The following is a 22,714-nucleotide window of genomic DNA, read 5'->3' as shown; positions in this document are numbered from 1 at the left end:
ACTTGATCGTCTGCTCGACTTCTGACCATTTTTCTAATTTTCTTATCAATAGATGGCGACTTTCCTCTTTGTAGAAATAAACGTACTGTAAACGCAAGCTCTAGCTAAACTGTATTACAGTTATTGTAAGTAACTTGAAGTATTCTCAAATAAGTGCCACAGTTAATGTGTTTCATCGCTAATTTACCTTATTTTTTTAATTATATGTTTATGAATAGATAAGTTCTACTAAATTTTATATTCTTTGAAATCAATAAAATCTCGGATCTAACAAGGGAAGTACCTCCGGTGTCTCAATAATTTTGGATCGGGACTATGTTCATTCGATAGAGCATAAAAAACTAGGATAAGGGTTTGTCGGCTTTAGATAGGAAACTTTCGGGTCACGAGAAAATTGAGGTCAAAACCCGTTTTCTTGCAAAAAATACAGTTTACCTAAAATTTTTTCTAACTTTAATTCATTTTTCGGGGTTTGTAGACCTAAAAAAATCATTGGAAATATTTAAAACGCTATATAATGTCTGCTAATAATGAGTAAGTTCAAAATAAGAGTAAATTGATGATTATTCCAATAAAAATCAGAAAAATCAAATAAATTTGTAGAAGCAGACACTATATAGCGTTCAAAATATTTCCACTGATTTTTTCAGGTCTGCAAACCCCGGAAAATGAATTGAAGTTAAAAAAAAAATTTAGGTAAACTTTGTATTTTTTGCAAGAATTGCGGGTTTCGCGGGTTTTGACCTCAATTTTCTCGTGACCCGAAAGTTTCCTATCTAAAGCCGACAAACCCTTATCCTAGTTTTTTATGCTCTATCGAATGAACATAGTCCCGATCCAAAATTATTGAGACACCGGAGGTACTTCCCTTGTAAGATCGGAACATTTGGATTGAAAAGTGATTATTGTAGCTTAAGCAATGTTTATCAATGAACTTCCAGACGATTGTTTGCTCATCATTTTTGGTCAAATAAATGAATTGGATGATTTATTAAACTGCTATAAGGGTAAGCTTTTTTAAAACATGTCTTTTTGTATTATTTGAAATAGAAACACTCAAAATAATAGAAGAGTATTACTATTTGCTCTTGGCAGTTCAGTCCCAATGCTAACGTCAGTTGTAAGTGAAAGTGAATCAATGTTTTCTCGCCTATGGATTATCTTTCATTGGCTTTAGTCAACTAATAATCAATAGTCAATTATTCAGTTTAATTCTCGGATGTTTACAAGTTTTGAGTTATCGATTACAGTAAATTCACACTTATTTTGACCAAAAAATCAGAGCCATCTATTGGTATCAGAGCTTTAGCCCTAGCATAAAATGTGCTAGGATAACTTAAATAGTACTCTCGTCTTACTATTGGCAGTATAATAGACGGCGCTGTTTTTTTGGTCAAAATAAGTGTGAATTTACTGTACTTGGTTTTCAACAAAAATATTAATGAAACAATATTTCTATCTATTACCAGCAGTAGATAACTTGATAACTTCTGACTGTGTTATACAAAAGATTAAGATGATTCACTTCTGCTTTTTACTCACAATTGTGGCACTTTTTCTTGTAAGCTTTGCCTCTGATTCAGATACTCTGATCTGATTCAAGTTGAAAGCCATTCAGTTATATCGATTAATCTCAAGCTAAATGTGAATTATAACAATAAAATGCATATTATCATTTGACTGTTGAATCTTAATATTTGCACATGTTTTTTATGTTGTGTTAGTAGTGAAGTGAGTAACATAATCATCAAGAAAATAAGAGAATATGTAATTTCATAATTTTAAAAAATTTCTATTACAGTATGCACCAAATGGAGCCGTTTAGTTGCAGAGCGAACTAGAACAGTCAAATATTTGATTGGTAAGACTCTAATTATTTTCAATGCTAATTCTTACTATGAATAAATTTACTCATTTAAGCGATCTATATTTTTAGGACATCGGGTTGATGTGTGGCAAGGTGTGGAAATTCCAAGAAATATGTTTGGCTATGTCTATTATAAAACAGAGGCGCCAATTGATGTAACTTGTTTGAGCACATTATTCCCAAATTTAATAGTGAGTTGAATGATTTACGCTTTATTGTTTGCTGAATAATCAATCTTTATTACATATTATTACCTTAGATTGCTGACTTTTCCGGATTTGGTGAAAAAGTAAAGTATGAAGATATGGTTACATTTGTCAAAAAGATAACACCTTTAAAAGGATTAATTCATAAGTACGATACCAGAGGTGAATCCAAGGTTTTCCAATATTGTGATCAACTCGAAATGTTATCCACCAATTACATTGATCCATGCATGGAAAAGAATGGTGTCAATATCAAACAATTGCGCCTTGACAATCATCGTCTAGATACATTCAATAAGTTTGCAAATTATTTTCCAAATCTTGAAAGATTATACATTTATGTTAATGAAGGTGATTTTCGATTACTTTTTTGAGAAATTTTTAATAATTGATGCTCATCTTTTATCTTTCAGCCATGACCAATAGCTGCTACAATGGTCCCATATTGAGTAGACTTAAAATAATTGAATTGTTCTTATCTTCGTACGATGATGCTCGAGACATTTATTATGGGTTCCAGTTAATGGATTCATGTCCGAATTTACAAAGTGCATATATTTACTTGAAATCTAAACGAATTTTTCTTAACGAATCATTAAAACTCGAATCTTTGCAAGATTTAGTTTTACAGTTTGTAAGTATTTGATTATTTGTGAATTATTCTTGCAATTTTTCCCAACCAAACATAATGATAGAGGTCGACAAAAGTATTTAAATTCATCTTTATTAATTTACTAATCTAAATATTCACAGGATAGTTTTGATTACACTGGAAAGGGAAATGTCGACTGGAACGCATTGAGCAGAATGTTTATGAAATATCCGAATCTTAAACATCTTTTTGTGTGTTATTACAAGAAACTGGAAAATGAACATGTGGAGCAATTGGTTCACATTTTACCCAATTTGGTGTTATTTTGTGTTAGTGAATGTCCAAGAGTCACTCAAAAGGCTGCTAATTATGTGCAAGATTATAATAAAATTCATGGAAGATCAATCAAGTTTTATTTTGATGAAAATTTCCGTGAAATTTTTTCAGATTGGCCTCAGTTGTCCACTAATTTTGAAAAGATCACTCAAGGTTTTGATTTCATGAAAAATTGTTTTCTTAAAGATTTCCATACTCTTGCTACCTTTTTAATCACTGGTGAGGACTAAGTAACCAAATAGACACATATCTCAAAGCCACAATATACACGATATTTTACTGTGCAATTATCTGATGCATAAAAGATCACCCGATGCTGTAACAGAGATGAGTAACTTGAAACATTTAGTTAATCACTCAAATCCAAGTATCAAAGTTTACTATTTGTTCAGGTAATGCATCTCTCGGTATTCTTGACTATTCTTCATTTCGGGTAATCTCATAGTATCTGAAGTAAATAACGAGTAAGAGTGTTCAATGCTCCTGATTGAATTCAAGATATTTTACATCCATTGAGGGTTAATGAAGTTACATTGGGCCCGATTTAAAAGGAGGAAGGCCAAAACTGCCTAAAAAAAGAAATTTCTTGTGATGAACGTATATGATGTAAAACTATATGCTAAATTCATTTCTTCAATCCATTTTTCAAAATAATTTTTCGTTTTTGAGATATCATGAAATAACGTTAGAAATGCATGAGAAAGAATAGCAAAATAATCAAAGGTGAAAGCACTTTTTAAATAACTTTTTCAGATGTTCAAAATGTCAAAATTGTCAAAATTCAATTCTGATTTCAGTGGAGTGATTAATTTAGACCAAAACTGGCCATTTTTTCGAAATTGTAATAGCTCTCTGTCAATGAAAAATCGAAATATGGCCAGTTTTGCGCCAGTTTTGATTAAAATAAATCACACCACAAAAATCAGAATTGAATTTTACATCTGAAAAAGTTATCTAGAAAGTGCTTTCACCTTTGATTATTTTGCTATTCTTTCCCATGCATTTCTAACGTTATTTCATGATATCTCAAAAACGAAAAATTATTTTGAAAAATGGATTGAAGAAATGAATTTAGCATATACAGTATGTAGTTTTACATCATACATAATCATAAGAAAATTTTTCATGCTAGGCAGTTTTTCCTATTCTTTTGGTCTTCATCCTTACATGTAATTTAAATTAAACGATGTCAATATCCAGATGTGGTGACTTTTAGTAATATTCAAAGACTTGTAACTCGAAATATCAGTGTAAGTGTCATTATCTGAACTTAAATACAATCACGATTTAAAATTGAATGATACCAAATGTGTTGACTATTATTCATGCTCTAGGAATAGTGATATCAGTGTAAGTATCATTAAAGATTGTTCAACACAAGCCATATAATTATCCATTTTCCGGTAACATTATAGTTTACTCATATCATCTTTTAAAAGGAAAATAATCAGAGCTTTAATAGTTTCAACCTGATCACAGGAATGTGAGGAAGAAAACAACATCTCATCAGAAAATCCTCGATATGAAATAGCAAGTCCAAAAAGATACATTCAACTTCACTAAAAGTAAATCGCTGGACGTCTCATAGCGGTAAATCATTCTCATTTTGTCGATCAAAAATTTATAGTCTTACACGATTCAATCAGAAAGATTTGTTTGGATAACATTTGCAACTTTTCTCAAAGCAACCCATTTGTGGTCAAAGAGTTTAAAAGTTTCTTAATGAAGGCTCTGGCTTTGTAGAGCTCATTTTTCAATGAATCAATTTTGGACAATTGATTTCAATCTAAATTCAATTACTTTAATCATTTATTTGAGCGGAGTTTGAGAGATAGATATCGGATCCGGGATCCAATCTTATTTTGGCTATTTTAGATTTTTTTCTATTCAAGGTTACATCTTAATTTCAACGGTTGAATGGCGCCTGTATGTCTAGTCTAAGTGTCTCATTTCATTATCAAAAAATTTGTCCATTTACCAGTCATACCTTAGAATTCTCACTCAAAACTCATTCGTAAATTGAAATATCATTTAACAAGTGTTATTTCTGTTAATTGTTTTTACTTTCTTACTTCTCAATTTTCCCCAATTATATGTTATTTTGGATAGATAACTGTTATTGAAGTTTACATTTGTTGAAATCAATCTCATCTCTAACAAGGGAAGGTGCCTAAGTGGTACGGTTCGATTCGGGAAATTTTATGATAAATCGATAGAAATGTGTGAAAAAACATGTCTGGTGAAATTTGAGGACTTGCAAATTTTCGCTTCAATTTTTATTCAAGTTTTCAATGCTTTAAGTCAACTTTGCCTATGAAAAATGACCATTATGAAGCTGCGAACAACATCTATTTTGTTTGCTTTCTTATGAAATGTCTTTGTTTTTGCCATTTTCAGCTTATTTCAATGGGTCTGATTAGAATTTAAAATAGAATAAAAATTGAAGCGAAAATTCGCAAGTCCTAAAATTTCACCAGACATGTTTTTTCACACATTTCTATAGATTTATCATAAAATTTCCCGAATCGAACCGTACCACTTAGGCACCTTCCCTTGTAAGTCGGATCATTTGTATTGAAAAGTGATTTAAGCATTAGTTGTTTTTGCAATGTCTATCAATGAACTGCCAGACGATTGTTTGCTCATCATTTTTGGTCTAATAAATGAATTGGATGATTTAGTAAACTGTTATAAAGGTAAGTCTGTTTCAAACAATCTTGTTCTTTTTGTTTTATCTAATAAAATAGAAACATAGACACAGTATTATGAAAAGTTACATCGATTAATGTCACTATTGTCAGTGATTTATCATCTGAATATGGATTATAACAATGTTATAAATAAACATGTGACACAATATGAATATTGACTGTTGAATCATAATATTTGCATATGTTTTATCATGTGTTTGATTTTGCAGACAATCACATAATAAACAAGCAAATCAAGCAGAAAATTCAGTTATTTAATGTAAATTCTATTTCAGTATGCTTCAAATGGAGTCATTTAATTGTGGAGCGAACCAGAGGAGTTAAATATTTAGTTGGTAAGACTCAAATTATTATCATTATACATTCCCATTATGAATAAATCTCTTAATTTAAGCAATTTTTTATTTTCAGAACATTTTGATCCGTGGGATGAAGATGTATCTCCAAGGTATCCATCTGGCTATGTTTATTACCAAACAGAAGAACCAATGGATGGAGCTTGTTTGAGCACATTATTTCCTAATTTAATGGTTTGTTGAATCATTGGAATTTAATGTTTACTGAATATTTATTTTCTTATGTATCTTATTTTCTTAGATTGCCGAATTTTCTTGTCGATTCGGTGAAAAAGTAAAATACCAAGATATTGTTACATTTGTCAAAAGGATAAAATCTGTTAACGGAATCATCAATAAATTTTCTAACGAAAATGAATCAATATTGCAATATTGTAATCAAATCGAAATGGTATCCACCAATACCATTGAGCCATGCATAAAAAAGAACGGTGTCAATATTAAACAATTGCACCTTTGGAACTATAAGATCGATTTTTTCAAAGAAGATGCCCATTATTTTCCAAATCTTGAAAGACTTCACATTGGTGATATTGAAGGTGATTTTTGAATTCTTTTTTGAAGAAATTTTTCTAATAACATCTTTTATCCTCAGGCAATCTAGATAAATACTATGATGGTCCCATATTCAGAAGACTTGAAATATTTGAATTTTTATCTTCTTGTGCAGACATTCAATATGCTTTCCAGTTCATGGATTCATGTCCAAACTTACAAAGTGCACACATTTGCTTGCAATCTCATCGTATTTTTGTCGATGGATCAGTAAAACACGAATCTTTGCAAGATTTAGTTATAGAAATTGTAAGTATTAATTAGTTAGTAGAGGTTAACAAAAGTATTTATTCATCTTTATTAATTTACTAACCTCTATGTTCACAGAATGGAGTGGAGCGTCCTACTAGTTTCGACTGGAATGAAACGAAAAGATTGTTTATGAAATATCCAAATCTTAAACATCTTTCATTGTGGGGATACATGGACCTGGAAAATGAACATATTGAGCAATTGGTTCGCATTTTACCCAATTTAGTGTTATTTGATGTTCGTGATTGTCCAATAGTCACTCAAAAGGCTGCTGATTATGTTCAAGGTTATAATAAATTACACGGACGATCAATCAAGTTATATTTTAATGATAATCACTATGAAATTAAAACAGATTGGCCTCATTTACCCATTAAACGTGAAAAAATCAGTCAAGGTTTTGATTTCATGAAACATTGTTTTCTCAAGAGTTTTTTCATCCTTCCTACTTTCTTAATGCCTAGTGAGGACTGAATAACTGAATTCACACCTTTGTCCATTGGTATCTTTATCAAAAGTCTAAACAATCGATCATAATCTTGGACTATCTATAACACCTATAACGCTGGAGAATTGAGTATTCGTATTTTTGTATCACAGAATCTCATTTCAATTTCTTATAAACAGTCTTATTTCCCTACTTCTTCATGAAATATTAATAATAACATGAACATAACTTATCAAACTGTTGCTGATATTTTGACGCTAAAAATGTAATATCGATAAAGATTGAAAATACTGTACCCTCAAGTGGAATAAATTTCAAGAAACATAAGAAATTCAATAAAAAGATATTTGAAACAGAGTTGATTTCATTCTTTAGATTCAGCAGATCGGATTCAAAAGTGTCCAAGGTAAATTTTTCATAAAATTTTGCTCAATTGGTTGACGATATTCAATTTAAATCTTCTCAATTCCTTATTAATGTAAGATAATTTCGTAGTTAGATATCGAATCGAGGATCCAATCTCATTTCTGGCTAAATCTCGCATAACGCTCGTAACTTGAAATATTATTTCTTTGCTGTGTTCTGTATCTAATTTTCTTCTAATAACCTTTATTTTCGCTCAGTTATATGTGCGTGTACAAGTAACTTCTACTAAATCTTATATTTGCTGAAATCAAGCACATCTCTAGATCTCATTATCTGTTTTAACAAGTGAATATTAATAGTTAGGCTTAAGCATTAGTTGATTTCGAAATGTTTATCAATGAACTTCCAGACGATTGTTTGCTATTCAATAAATGAATTGGATGATTGATTAAACTGCTATAAAGGTAATTTCGGTTTAGCTTCAACCTTAGTACAGGAATGGTAGGCCAAGAGCATTAATGCAAAGAAAATATTGAAGCAGCATGAAAATTAGAAACATGCAGCATACATTGCCTGATGAAATAAGGTACAATAATGTAATGATGAAATAATGTAAAATGATTCACAAGAATCTCGTTAAAATTGAAGTTGTTAAATCTTATGCTTTGAGTCTTCTAGAGATCACAAATTTTGCGACTCACACCACTCGCGATTTATCTCAACCCAGATTATTAATATTTACAGTCAATAGGCTCAGAAAATTTAGAACCAAGAGCTCTGGCCTGTAGAGCTCATTTTTCATATGATCAACTTTGAAAAATTGATTTTGGTCCTAATTCAATTACTTTAGTCGTTTAACTAACTTGTTTTCTTGATTGAATTAAGAAGAACTGTCTCAGTTTCAATGTAAATCTTCACGAGATCAATGATCATGAGAAGAGGTTATGAGTACTTGTAACCATTTATGAGATCTGAGTGTTTCATGTTAAAGCTTCATTTGGGTAATTGGGCCTCCATTTTCAAGCAGACCACAAACTTTGAGACTCAAAGTTCATCAGACTTATATTAAAGTACAATAGATGGCGCTTTTATTATCAGCGCCACCTGCGAGTGAACTGAATACCTAAATCTAGCTTAAAAGTTTTTCGCGATCTCTTATGTTATCTTATGTTCAACTTTTTGACCTCACCTTCAAAAACCGTTCATTAATTTTCGAAGTATTTAAACTAGTGTAATTGCTGTTCATGTGTTTCATCGCTAATATACTTTAATTTTTCCCAATTATATGTTTATACATAGATAACTGTTACTAAAGTTTCTATCTGTTGAAATCAATCTATCTGGTACAATACTTGGCTATCTGTTTTAACAAGTGAAACGTTAAGCTTAAACATCAAGTTGATTTCAAAATGTTTATCAATGAACTTCCAGACGATTGTTTGCTCATCATTTTTGGTTTCTTAAATGAATTGGATGATTTGGTGGAGTGCTATAAAGGTAAGTCTGTTTCAAACAAATAATGCACTTTTTGTATTTTATAATGAAATGAAAACCGCTTAAAATAATAAAAGAGTATAGCTATTGCATCTTGTAACAAGATTCTCGTTTTTGCCTTTATAATTTGAAGCTTTTTTAGTATTAAGTTACACTTCTGATTAGAGACTCTGGTCAGATGCCAGTTGAAGCTTTTCAGCTATATCCATTAATTTATCAGCTACCAATCTCATTTATTTCAGTATGCAGCAAATGGAGCCATTTAATTGCAGAGCGAACTAGAAAAGTTAAATATTTGTTTGGTAAGACACAATTTTTTATCATGACTTATTTTTATTGTGAATCAATCTCCTCATTTAAATAATTTATATTTTCAGATCATGGATATTGGCAAAATGGAATGTTTAAAATGGGCCCTCCAAGATATCCGTTCGATTATGTTTATTATTCAACATGTTGGCCAATTGATGGAGACTGTCTGAGCACATTATTTCCAAATTTAATGGTATATTGAATGATTCAACTTTTATTGTGAAGAGTAACAATTACTTAATCGTTTGAAAACGAATCACAATTAAAGTTAATCAATTAAAGATGAATTCAGCAGCAAACTCAGAAGATTTATTCAGCCCTTCAAATCCTGAATATTCAGGTTCTTTTAGGATCACAGTTTCAAAACTATTGAGTCAAACCAAAGTCAAACAAAAGGTAGAATTTCTAAGCTAGGATTAGCAGAAACCACAAACCACAAATCTGGTCAAACTGGAAAATGTTGTCTTAGGACAGGAATGTTTAAACTGGACAGTCACAAGACTTGAACTTTTATTAGCTTTAGAAAGCTTTTGCACTGTTAGTGTTGAGTAGCGAGATTAAGCTTGAAAGCTTTTAACCAGAATAGTCACCAAACTGGAACCAAAAGAGACTCAAAACGGAAGCTTCTATCTCGACCCAAAGTATCAAAATTATCACGACTAACTCGATAGCTTTCAGCTCTAGCATCACTTGAAATTAATCAATTTAGAACAACTAGACTTAAGTCTTAAAGCACAATTTCAAAGGAAAATTAGAAGCACAATTGGAAGTTATTAAAACTAGAAATTAACAAAATTTATTAAACATAATTAAACTGTAAGATGAAGGTTTTATAACCATGAAAAGCGTGTAACTCAAGAAGAGAGATTATCACGTTAATTAGAGTTGATAGAGAAAAGTAAGACAATTAAACTAAATCAATTAACCCCTTATATATGATTTGTAACGGAAGGAAGAGAACAAAAAGAATAAGGAAAAGGAACAATTATGCAAGCTTGAAAGCTATGGTCACCATCTCTGTGACAACAGTAAACAATCTTATGATGTCATTGTTAGGGATTAATACAAAATTACAAAACCGATTTTTATGATTAAACAAGAAAAGAAAGATAAAGCTTGAAAGCTAGAAAAATGAATTTAAATGATTAAATGATTTAAATCAAATGATTAATGGGATTGTTCTTGGGTAACTCTACCCTTCACATCCCCTCCTCGATGACCAAGATCCCAAAGATCAATACCATTCATCACCATTCGTCATCCTTAGGAATAGCTTGAACATTAGGGTCAACGAAGATAACAGTTTTATCCGAGGCTGCACTTGAACTTTCAGAAGTTTTTGAACTTTTAGATGCATTTGAACCATTTGACTTTACAGATGAAGTTGAATTTCTTCTTTTAATTGAACCAGGATTGTTATCCTCCTCAGCTTCACGCTTTGCATTTGCAATTGTTTCCGCTATCGATTCGTACTTTTTGGCATCTCGGTAGGCTTTAGCTTGGCGGAGCATTCTTGCTCGAGGTGACTGCGAAGATAGAGGCAAAGTCGGATGACTATTCAACTTTTCCAAATTAATCTTGCATTGATCAGCAGTACTCCTTAGCATTTCTTTATCAGGCAGAACACAATTATCGCTAAAGACTGGATAAGGAATTCGTCTCCTTCTTTGAGGGTGATTCGCCCATTCTCGAGGCCAGTTGCAAACACCTTTCTTGACTCCTTGGTCAAATTCATAAAGAAGTGCAGAAGTCACTCGATTACCACAGGTACCATTAACATTTTCGTGATGAATTCCATCAAAATTATGAGCGATTCTCTCAATTTCTTCCCATTGAAGAAAATAAAGTCTTAAGACTGTTGTTGTCTCAACTACTGGAGAGTGAGCTTCGACTGGTAAAGTATATCCAGCAAACCACAAGAATGCAATTGCATGAAGATGCAAAGGGTGCTCATTATAAGGCGAGTAAAAGTTGTTAATGTCCCTCATTTTAGGGTGAAATGCACGAATTTCTTCGATTGCCAATCCAAGGTTCAGTAAATGATTGACTAAACCATAACCTACAATTTTATCAGCACAAGCCAAATACTTGACAACTTGATCTCTTGCTGTCATCAGATTCCTAGCGTACTTGAGATCTCGAGGACTAAGTCCATGCCAATTAGAATCAATATATTCAATCTCGCGATAGCGAACAAACGTTTCATAAACGACCTCCATATTACCGTCCATGATTACTATCCAACAAGGGCGAGGACGCATTCGACCATTTTCCCATACTGAGATACAAAGCATACTGAGACTGAAAATCAGTTGCTTTTCAGGGCATTTAGCAGCACAGTCATTGATGACTTTCAATTGTGAATCCAGCATCGCGGGTAAATTAGACTTAGGTCTGTTAGCAAAAGATTCATTGAGAATTCCTCTTCTCTTCTCACGATAAAAGATTGTATGTTCTTTTGTCGAGGGTGCTGGTTCCTTATACATGGATCGAGGGTTAACTATCGAAGGAACTGATTTCTCCAACCATTCCATTACATTTTCTGCATCTGCAGGAGCCAAACGTTCAAATGGATCAATTCTGATGAACGGAGTTTGCAAATCTTCAACATCGATTGCATATAACACGTTTGTAGACGTAGTTGACAGAGAATCATCATCTCTGGGTTCAACATATCGAGACCATCTCTTCCAATTCAGCGAATAATCAAGTAAATACTGAGGAACCTTTGAACATTTTGTCGTTGGCCATCGTCTTGGGACGTCAGGAATTGGCTTAGTTGAACAACTAGGCATACCAATTGCTAAACAAAATTGTTCACCTTCTTCTATCGGCTCTGTTGGATCATACTGTCTTTCGACGTTATTCCAATATGCTGATCCAAAACCAGACTGAGCACGAATTAATTCGGGGTGAAACTCAGTAGGATTAACTTGATATCCTTTAACGAAAAATGCACATCCCAATGCCTTTCGATGCCATCTCTGCTCATGAGTTTGAGTTGGTTCCTTCAACTTCAAATGTGCTGGAAGAATGCTTTTAAGCGAGATCGTCTTCCGATTGAGTTCTTCACGAACTGGGCCAGATACATAAGATAACTGCAGCGTCTTATCAAATTCCCAAACAATAGGGCCATTTCTGCATCTTGTAAGATGATACAATATATGATCAATCTTAAGTTGAGCATCACAGAATTGTCTATGACACGTAAAGGTGGCTTCCTTGTAAAACTTCTGGATCTCCTCATTCTCTACATCTCCATACTTCGGATAACCATTAATTTCAATGGAGACTAAACATTTTGCATTAATGCACATGAATTGATCGGCAGCATTGACTTTAGTCAACTCAATATCACCAGGCAAGGACTGCAACCATCGAATGCATCCCAAACAGTAAATTCTGGTGCAAGTTTTACAACTTTTTGGATTCAATGCGATCTGCTCGCATAACTGGCAAGTTATCAATTCTTTCAATCGGCCTAAATCAGGATGAATAACCTGACTAGCACCTAACCCTTTCCTCAAGGAATCAAATCTTATTCCATCAAGATTTGTATCTGCAACATTAAACTGGATTTTTTCTTTAATAAATGACTCGAACCAAGTCTTATCATTAGCAGATTTTTGAATATCTTTTTCTACCCATTCTTGGGCCTTCAGGAAAAACTCCACTCGATTATAATGTGGAAGCTCGCTTTCATCAATAGGCTTTGGAGCCGGAAATGAACAATTAAATCGTCCTTGAGTAGGATCTGGAGGAGGATATGGACTTGTGTCCTTTGACTTACGGTCAATCGAGCATAACCCAAACGCAGTTGACTTTGGAAGAGGATCTCTCATTTCCATCTTCTCATAACGATTACCTCCACTTGATTTATCAGGAATTAACTTAGATGGTTGAACCTTTCCATCCCATTCATTCCATCCACTTGCTAACGTTTGCAAACGTTTCCTGACATTTTCACCTTTACCATTATAAGTCGAAGGTTTATCACCATCAAGGGTAACCACAGGAATTGGCTTGATTTCTTTGAGCTTTGAAGCTAACTGTTTTCCAAAAACTTCAGAGGATACGATCGATCCTTCACTACAGTCGAAAGAGTCATTAGAATCTTGGTTATCATAAGCGGTACCAGACATGTTGAGAGATTCACGAAAAACCAGAACACTTTCGAATCTTAAAGTTGAATCAAAATTAAGTTTTAAAACTAAATTGGAACCAAAGTTCAGTTTATCAGCACAAGTCAGAAGACTATCACAATTGGTATTACCAGAGTTCAAATAGAATACGAGATTCTTCAAAAGTTGAAACAGTTGCTGACCACAGTCACAGTTAATGTTACTCGATGATTCAACCACAATTAGCTTGAGAAAGCTTAACCACTGATGCACAATTAGCTTAAATAAGCTCGATGAGAAGTCTGAAGACTGAGTAAAGAGTTGAAAATCTTCACAAAGAACGAATTCGAAAAAGAATTTTCTGACTTGATTTAAATCAAAAGGCACAAATTTTAAACAATTAAGACTTAATTTAACACAATTAATTAAGAACTTTGATGATAAATTCAGGAGAAATTCAGAATTGAATTGAAGAAGTCTTAAGACTGAAGAAATTAGAATAGAATATTCAAAAGATGATTTGACCAAAATGTCAACTTGAAACAATGGAAGTACAAGTGAAAGTGAAGACACTTCTTGTCCAAACAGTAACTCCCTCTCAACTGTAAAAGCACTTTGAGCGCGAACTAATTGCAATGCTTCATTAGCGCTAATTTTAAATCTCTTGAAGTTTTCAAACTTAATTATCATAATTAGATTTACTGAGATTATCCTCTTTTTTCTAGTTGTTGGACCAACTAAATCAGCATTTATGCTTTCGATAACTTGATTATCCATAATCTCACGATTAGCAGTTTTATATTTTCTCCTCTTCTTCTTCTTTTTGCTTAATTGTTTGAATTGACTTAAGTCAACAGCTTGATTCTCATCAAAGATAGTCGATTTCTCAGACTCGGAATCATTTCCATTTGCATTATTATCATTATCAGCATTTTCAGAATTAATTGTAGTTTCAAAACTTTGATTGTTATCACTTGATTGGTTTAAATCACTTGAACTTGAGTTCAATTGTTCACTTGAAATAGCACTTGAAAGTTCACTATTTACATCTGCATCACTTATGCTGTTTACCATCTCGTTTTGAAACGCTTTTAAAGAATCAGGAATAATCCCCAGATGTGGTTTAGTAAGCTCTAAATTCCATGTAAACCTTTCTTTATCCTTAGGATTAACCAGCAGCACTGAACCATATTTTACCCCTAACACCAAGTAAGGGCCCAAAAATTTTGGAACTAACTTTTTAGTTGTACCAATCGAAGGCGCACAATTTTTGATATAACAAAAATCTCCTTTCTTATATGGATTCCTTTTTGTTGAAGACTTAAGTCTTTCTTGATAATAATTAGATTTTTTCAGCAATCTTTCTCGGGCTAATTCTCTGCATTTTTCAATCGATTGTTCATTTGTTGAAGTTTCCAAACTTAACTGCAAGTCTATTGGCTTTCTCAAAAATTTTCCAAACACCAAATAAAAAGGTGAAAATCGATGAATCTTGTGAATTGAAGCATTAATTGCTATTACCGCATCTTCCAAAGATGACTTTAAATCAAGCTTGTCTTGATCACAAATTGACGTTCTCAAACGTTCAGCAATTGTTCGATTCACTCGTTCAACAGTTCCTTGACTTTGAGGATGGTAACTGTTGCTCACATCATGTTTAATACCAATAGATTTTAAATAATCATTTACTTCCCCTGAAAGGAAGTTTCTCCCTCTATCAGTCTGAATGACTTCAGGGAAACCAAAAAGGCTGAAAAACTCGTTTAGAAACGTAATCACAGTAGATGAATGCTGATTCGCATAAACTTTTGCATAAACAAATCTCGTCAAAGAGTCAATTAAAACCAAAATTACTTTCTTTGCTCCATTCTTATAAGTAATTGGTCCTTGTGCGTCCATTTCAACACGTTCAAAAATCATTTCAGGAATAGGTTTTAAAGCCGGTTCAGCGTAGGTTACATTTGTTGCTTTACCTACATAACATTTAGAACAATTAAGACATAAGTCTTTTACCTTTTCGTATAACCTAGGCATCCAAAACCTTCTCGCAATTTGTAAATATGTCTTCTCGACACCAAAATGTCCACCAATAGGAGAATCATGTTCTTCCAAGAAAACTTTCTCCAAAACTTTGTCATTGATGACAATACGATTTATATCGTGTCCAATTGAAGGTTTATGATAAAGCAAATTGTTCAGAAACAGAAAACTTTCATGTAGCTTTGAATCTGGATTAACTGCCATTTCATTGATGATGTTGCTGATTTTTTCATCTTCCTTTTGAGCATCAATTAATTTGATTTTCCACTGCTCGTCTGTTTGATAATGATAACAAGTTTCAAAACTTTTCCAAAGTAATGAATTCACTGCTTGAGCATCACTGATAAATTGTTCATCATTGAAATCACAAAATTCACTTGAGTCTGAAGACTGCACAAAATACAAATTTTCAATGTATTCCAATTCTGGATCAATTGTTTTCCTATGATCCCATTCGTTTTGATAACGCGATAGACAATCAGGTCCATGTTGATCACCTTTAGTGTAAATTACTTTGAATTTATAACTCGAAAGAATTATTGACCATCGATTTAATCTTCGATTTTTAAACTGAAGCTTTGGAAGCTGACACAGGGCATGATGATCTGTCTCCACGAGAAATGTATCACCATCCAAATAGTGGTCAAACTTTTTAATTGCTACCAAAATAGCCAAACACTCTTTTTCACTTACTGAATAACTCAATTGATGCTTTGCTAACTTCTGGCTAAAGAAGTATAATGGTTTCCAACATTTGACTTTTTCAATTGGAACCTCATCCAAGGATTTAAATCCATCAGGAACTTTTTGTTCAGCATCTTCTTGCAGCAGAATTCCACCAACTGCAATATCACTAGCGTCAACGCTTAATTTCTTCCTAAGTTTAGGATTAAAATGTACCAGTAGAGTTGTTTCAATCAAAGAGTTTTTTAACTCGTCCAAAGCTTGATGGTCTTGCTTCAACATTTTAAATTTTCTTTCTTTCGATACCAATCGATACAAAGGTGCAGCTAAATTTGAATAGTTCTTGATATACCTCGAAAAGTAATTATAACACCCTAATTGCGATTGCAACTGACGAACACTAGTAGGGTAAGGCAGACGCTTTAAAGCGGCAACTTTATCAGGATCTGGTCTTATTCCATCACCATTGACCAAATGTCCTAATAACACCAATTCAGTACAACCAAATTTGCACTTATCTGTTTTAATTTTGAGATTCCAATCTCTTAACCGCTCAAGAACTAAACTCGTGTTTTCCAACAATTCATTCCAAGATTTTCCAATAACAGGGATATCGTCGAAGTATCCCAAACACTCAGTGTAATTTAAGTCTTTCAAGACTGTATTCATTAATCTCTGGAATTCAAAAGGAGCACAGGCTAACCCCATCGGAAGCCTCTTGTATTGGTACTTGCCATCAGGCGTTACGAATACTGTTTTACCTCTTTCACTCGGAGGTATTTCGATTTGAAAATAACCTTGATAAAGGTCAAACATATTGAAATACTTTGCATCTCGAATTGCTTCCAAGCAATCATCTATCCTTGGCATAGGATGGTAAATAACCTTTGTAAGTCTGTTGACTGCACGTAAATCGTTCAATAATCTAAATGAACCATCAGGTTTACCTATCAGCATCGCAGGTGAACCTCCTTCAGAATTTGATCCATCTTCAAGTATATCGTTTTTCAAAAGATCAGCAATAATTTTCTCATACTCCTTACGTTTTTCAACGGTACAAGGATACGGCTTTTGAAAAGGAACATGATTATCTCCAATATCGATTTTAATCGGCCATCTCTGCCAGGGAACCAAGCCAAGATCTGCTTTATTTTGGCTAAAAACTTCAGGGTATTTCAATAATACATTTAACAGCTCCATTCGTTTTTCATCATCCAAATTTGGATCCATACGCTTCATAAGTCTCTCACTTAGACTTAAGTCTTGTTTTTCATTCTGAAAATAAACCGGAAAGATGTTTTCAAACTCTTTCGTCTCAGACAGTTCCATCATGAAATTCTGTCTTTCTTCAAGTTGAACTGGGACAACTTCTTCTTTCTTATACGGAGAATAAGGCATAACAGGAAGGAATTCCCCTTGGAACATTCCTAATCCTAAACAATTAACCATAGGCATTTCAGGTCTACCAATCAACTTCTTTGATTCATCAGCGGTACAAAATCTAAACATCAGCTCCGGAGTGAGCCATTCATCTCCAATCGCTTCTCTTACATTAACTTGGTATCGGCCACCATAATTCACCATACCAGCAAAGAACACGTCGGCAAAACGATTTCCAAGCACCATTACTGGTTCCAAGTTCCTCATCACTTGAAACTTAATTATCCTTGATACATTCATCTTAGGATGCTTGAAAACAGCGAAGGCAGAACCTTCCACAGCTTGAACTGTATTTGCAATGATACCGCGTACGGCAACATTTGAATGCAAAGTAAAAGCTTTGAGTTGTTGAGCAAGATTTAAATCTATACACGCAGTACATGCACCAGTATCCAGTAAAACATCGCCGACTCTAATAACTTCTTTATCAGGATAACAAAATGTTAACCTCACCGTAGGAAAATTCCTAAATTCATCATCAATATTGGTTATTAGCTCGACTTTCTTAGTTTCAGAACTTTCAGTCATCATGAAACAAACGTCGGATGCGTCTGGGGCTCTAGCTAACTTCATTACTCCATTAGCTTCATTTAAATCTGGCTTTTCCTCGCCAACATAATTGCTAGTTTCTTGCTTTACAGCATTTGTCTGACCTTGACCAAACGTCGGTTGAACTCCAGCCATCCTCAAATTAGCAGGCTGAAAACGACCATTAGACTGACTGCTACCACCACTTTGATTAGCATCAGTATCTCTGTTAGATTTTCTCGGTTTGCGACAATCCCTTGACGAATGTCCCAAAATTCCGCAATTATAACACCTGAAAGCTGGCTTTCGTGCCGAAGCACTGAAGGAACTGGAACTTGTATTCCTCTTCTCGTCCTTCTTATCACCACTATCTTTTCCACCTCGAAAAGATTCTCGTTTTGATTCGCCTTTCTCATTGCGTTTTCGCATCTCAATATTATATTCGTTTACTAACGCAGCAGTTAGATCTTGAATATCATGAACAGACTTTGACCGAATCAAAGTGTCCTTTACCTCTGTAGGCAATCGTATTAATACGTCTTGTATAAACTCACTTGGCGACGGTTCGCCTTTCACCTTAATTACCATAGTCTCCAACTTACGAATGAATTCGTCTGGTTTCATATCGAAGTTCCACTTGAGATTATGAAATTCGGCTGTAGCTTGAGAAATTACTGCAGGGTTTCTCAGCTTCTTCTCTAATGCAGCGATGTAACTCTTACTCGTATGTTTCTCGCGATCCAATTCTCTCGCATACGGTAAAAACTCGTAAGCCATAGCCTTTTGTAAGACATACAGCTTGTCGTCTTCATGACAACGTTCTAAGCTTAAGATTCGCTTAATCGTTTGTAACCACATCCATGAGTCCACAGTACCAGGAGTGTAATTGGGCAAAACTGGAAGTTTTGGTTTACAACGATTGTAAGTACTAGCAGCTAGACTTTGTCGTCTTCGAGGTCTTTCAACCTCATCATCATCACTAGCATCCATTTGGTCTTTTGACCTCTCTCTCTGAACAGGAACATCTCGTTCAAAATTTCTGCTTCGGTTAACTTCTTGAGAAGTACTTGGTCCAAAGACATCATCTACTTCAGACACTTCATCATTACCAATAAGGTCTTTCACATCGAAACCTGGGTTAATTGTAGTTTTAGCAGCATTAATGCTTGGCAGCTCTGATCGACTCCAACGTCGAAGAATTGATTCAAGAAGTCGCTTTGCAGGAGGTGCAATCGACATCTTTTTAATTGAACCCTCTGGAGCCATCAACATGTGCTTAGGGTCCCATCCAACCAATCGAATTATTTCGCGAATATCGGCTTCAGAAACATTATTTTCCCTTAACTCAGTTACCCATGAAGGTATCTTCAAAAAACATTGACTTGAGTCAGTTGTGTCCAGCATTTCTTGTGTTACTTCGTGTACATTGTGAATGTAAAACATCGTTTTGACTGCATCAAAAAATTTAGCACGAATAACTGCATCGTTCTGAATGAACTTGATTTTCCATGTCCCAAGATGGGTTCTCATTGTAATAATATCGAGAGCTTTTAAGCTTGAATCTGGTGAAGTTGTTTGAGTTGAACTCTCATCGTTCGTTTTATTTTTATTTTTATCACTATCACCAGCCATGAAACAATAGTCGAACTCAACGGTTGAATTTAACAGCAATCCTGCCGAGGTCGCCATTTGAAAGGTAACAATTACTTAATCGTTTGAAAACGAATCACAATTAAAGTTAATCAATTAAAGATGAATTCAGCAGCAAACTCAGAAGATTTATTCAGCCCTTCAAATCCTGAATATTCAGGTTCTTTTAGGATCACAGTTTCAAAACTATTGAGTCAAACCAAAGTCAAACAAAAGGTAGAATTTCTAAGCTAGGATTAGCAGAAACCACAAACCACAAATCTGGTCAAACTGGAAAATGTTGTCTTAGGACAGGAATGTTTAAACTGGACAGTCACAAGACTTGAACTTTTATTAGCTTTAGAAAGCTTTTGCACTGTTAGTGTTGAGTAGCGAGATTAAGCTTGAAAGCTTTTAACCAGAATAGTCACCAAACTGGAACCAAAAGAGACTCAAAACGGAAGCTTCTATCTCGACCCAAAGTATCAAAATTATCACGACTAACTCGATAGCTTTCAGCTCTAGCATCACTTGAAATTAATCAATTTAGAACAACTAGACTTAAGTCTTAAAGCACAATTTCAAAGGAAAATTAGAAGCACAATTGGAAGTTATTAAAACTAGAAATTAACAAAATTTATTAAACATAATTAAACTGTAAGATGAAGGTTTTATAACCATGAAAAGCGTGTAACTCAAGAAGAGAGATTATCACGTTAATTAGAGTTGATAGAGAAAAGTAAGACAATTAAACTAAATCAATTAACCCCTTATATATGATTTGTAACGGAAGGAAGAGAACAAAAAGAATAAGGAAAAGGAACAATTATGCAAGCTTGAAAGCTATGGTCACCATCTCTGTGACAACAGTAAACAATCTTATGATGTCATTGTTAGGGATTAATACAAAATTACAAAACCGATTTTTATGATTAAACAAGAAAAGAAAGATAAAGCTTGAAAGCTAGAAAAATGAATTTAAATGATTAAATGATTTAAATCAAATGATTAATGGGATTGTTCTTGGGTAACTCTACCCTTCAATTGTTTGCTGATTATTCATTTTATTATATAATTTTTCTCTTTAGGTTGCCGAAATTTGTGATAAATTTCGTGTAAAAGTAGATGATGAAGATATCGTTGCATTGGTCAAAAAGATAAATCCTTTAAAAGGACTAATTTATGAACGTGATAACGAAGATGAATCAATTTTCCAATATTGTGATCAACTCGAAATGGTATCCGTCTATTGTGTTAAGCCATACATGGAAAAGAATGGTGTTTGGATTAAACAATTGAAGCTATGCAATTATAATCTGAATTCACTAGCGAAAGTTGGACATTATTTTCCAAATCTTGAAAGATTATGCATAAATGATTATAAAAGTAACTTTTGAATACTTTTTTGTAAATATTTTTTGATGAGTGACATTCGTCTTTTTTCCCTAGGCCAAAACAACTACTACAATGGTCCCATATTCAGAAAACTTAAAATACTTGAAATGTGTTTAGCTTCTCAGATGAACGAGAACATGTGTTATGGTTTCCAGTTCATAAATTCATGTCCAAACTTACAAAGTGCACATATTGACTCGTGCTCTAGAAACTTTTTCGTCAATGAATCAAAACACTTATCTTTGCAAGATTTAGTTATAGAATTTGTAAGTATTGATTTGATGTGAAACGCATTTGCTGATATTGGAATATTTTTGTAATTTATTGATCATGAAAATATTATCTGAATTCATGAATGTTAATTAACTAATCTGTTTATGCACAGACTGATTATGGTCATTTTGGAGTTTACTATGAAGGGCTGAGAAGATCGTTGAGCAATTATCCAAATCTTAAGCATCTTGCACTGCGGCACAACCATAGCCTGGATGATCGACAAGTGGTGCATTTGATTCGCTTTTTACCAAATTTAGTGTTATTTGATGTTCGTGGTTGTCAAAAAGTTACTCAAAAGGCTGCAGATTATGTTCAAGATTATAATAATCAACATGGACGAACAATCAAGTTTTATTTTGATGGGAATTACCGTGAAATTAAATCAGATTGGCCTCAGTTATCAAAAAAGTGGGAAAAAATAAGTCAAGGTTTTGATTTCATGAAAAATTGTTTTCTCAAAGGTTTTGAGGGACTTTCTACTTTCTTAATTTCCAATGAGGACTAAATAACCAACGCACATGTATTTATTGATATCTTAAATTTACAATACATGTTATTAATTAGGAAGGTAACGTTAAAACAAATAAAAATGAGGATTATTCACATAACTTTCGGGGACGACAATAACACACCGAATCATGTAATTTGATCTAATTTGATAAGAAATTAGTCTTAATTTTGTTTCCAAATAAAATTTTTTTTATGTTTATTCAAAGATGCTCATTGTTTATGCTCAAAGATTGGTGATTCGGAATCTCAGGTATATCAAGTATTATCATAGATGCTTCGACACATTAAATGGCACATTTTTTGATAAAATTATACTCTAATCAACTCATTTAAAAGGAAAAGTATTAAAACTTTACTAGTATTAAAATCTCGCCAGAAAATACTCGATTTGAAAAAGCATACATAAAAAGATACATTCAACGCACTATTATTAAATCGCAGGGTGTCGCGGGTAATTATTTACATTCTGTTGGTCATAAATTTTGAATTTACACCACTCGATCGAGAAATGAGAAAGTTTTGTTCGGATAGCCTTTGGAATTTTTTTCAATGCAGACCATCAATAGGTTCAAAATTTTTGGACCGAATTTTGGTGA

At 33.4% G+C, this 22,714-nt stretch overlaps 2 protein-coding genes across 4 annotated transcripts; both read left to right on the top strand.

Annotated features, from left to right (window-relative positions):
• The first annotated feature begins 879 nt into the window (after positions 1 to 879).
• On the top strand, positions 880 to 3,300 carry LOC107366246 (uncharacterized). Its single transcript, XM_089267025.1, has 5 exons — positions 880 to 1,007; positions 1,802 to 1,861; positions 1,937 to 2,424; positions 2,487 to 2,707; positions 2,827 to 3,300. Exons 3-5 carry the CDS (start codon positions 2,172 to 2,174, stop codon positions 3,229 to 3,231), a joined length of 879 nt encoding a protein of 292 aa, XP_089123151.1. The 5' UTR covers positions 880 to 1,007; positions 1,802 to 1,861; positions 1,937 to 2,171; the 3' UTR covers positions 3,232 to 3,300.
• A 1,610-nt stretch (positions 3,301 to 4,910) lies between these two features.
• Positions 4,911 to 22,317, top strand: LOC107366256 (uncharacterized). 3 transcript variants are annotated; one of them, XM_015933842.3, is made up of 7 exons: positions 4,911 to 5,158; positions 5,561 to 5,697; positions 5,988 to 6,047; positions 6,124 to 6,242; positions 6,310 to 6,607; positions 6,664 to 6,872; positions 6,951 to 7,680. In XM_015933842.3, the coding sequence occupies exons 2-7, from the start codon at positions 5,610 to 5,612 to the stop codon at positions 7,347 to 7,349; spliced, it is 1,173 nt and encodes a 390-aa protein (XP_015789328.2). In that variant the 5' UTR covers positions 4,911 to 5,158; positions 5,561 to 5,609; the 3' UTR covers positions 7,350 to 7,680. The 3 variants fall into 3 exon arrangements, with proteins under 3 accessions (XP_015789328.2, XP_089123150.1, XP_089123149.1); XM_089267024.1 differs by lacking the exons at positions 4,911 to 5,158; positions 5,988 to 6,047; positions 6,124 to 6,242; ... (1 more) ...; positions 6,664 to 6,872; positions 6,951 to 7,680 and adding exons at positions 9,426 to 9,485; positions 9,561 to 9,688; positions 21,026 to 21,323; positions 21,387 to 21,598; positions 21,718 to 22,317 and having other exon boundaries at positions 5,539 to 5,697; XM_089267023.1 differs by lacking the exons at positions 4,911 to 5,158; positions 5,561 to 5,697; positions 5,988 to 6,047; ... (2 more) ...; positions 6,664 to 6,872; positions 6,951 to 7,680 and adding exons at positions 8,694 to 9,186; positions 9,426 to 9,485; positions 9,561 to 9,688; ... (1 more) ...; positions 21,387 to 21,598; positions 21,718 to 22,317.
• The last annotated feature ends 397 nt before the right edge of the window (positions 22,318 to 22,714 follow it).

Source organism: Tetranychus urticae, chromosome 2 (assembly GCF_039701765.1).
Source record: "Tetranychus urticae isolate SD_2017Ah chromosome 2, NJAU_TeUrti_SD_1.0, whole genome shotgun sequence".
NCBI lineage: Eukaryota > Metazoa > Arthropoda > Arachnida > Trombidiformes > Tetranychidae > Tetranychus > Tetranychus urticae.
This window is presented reverse-complemented; position numbering and strand designations above follow the sequence as displayed.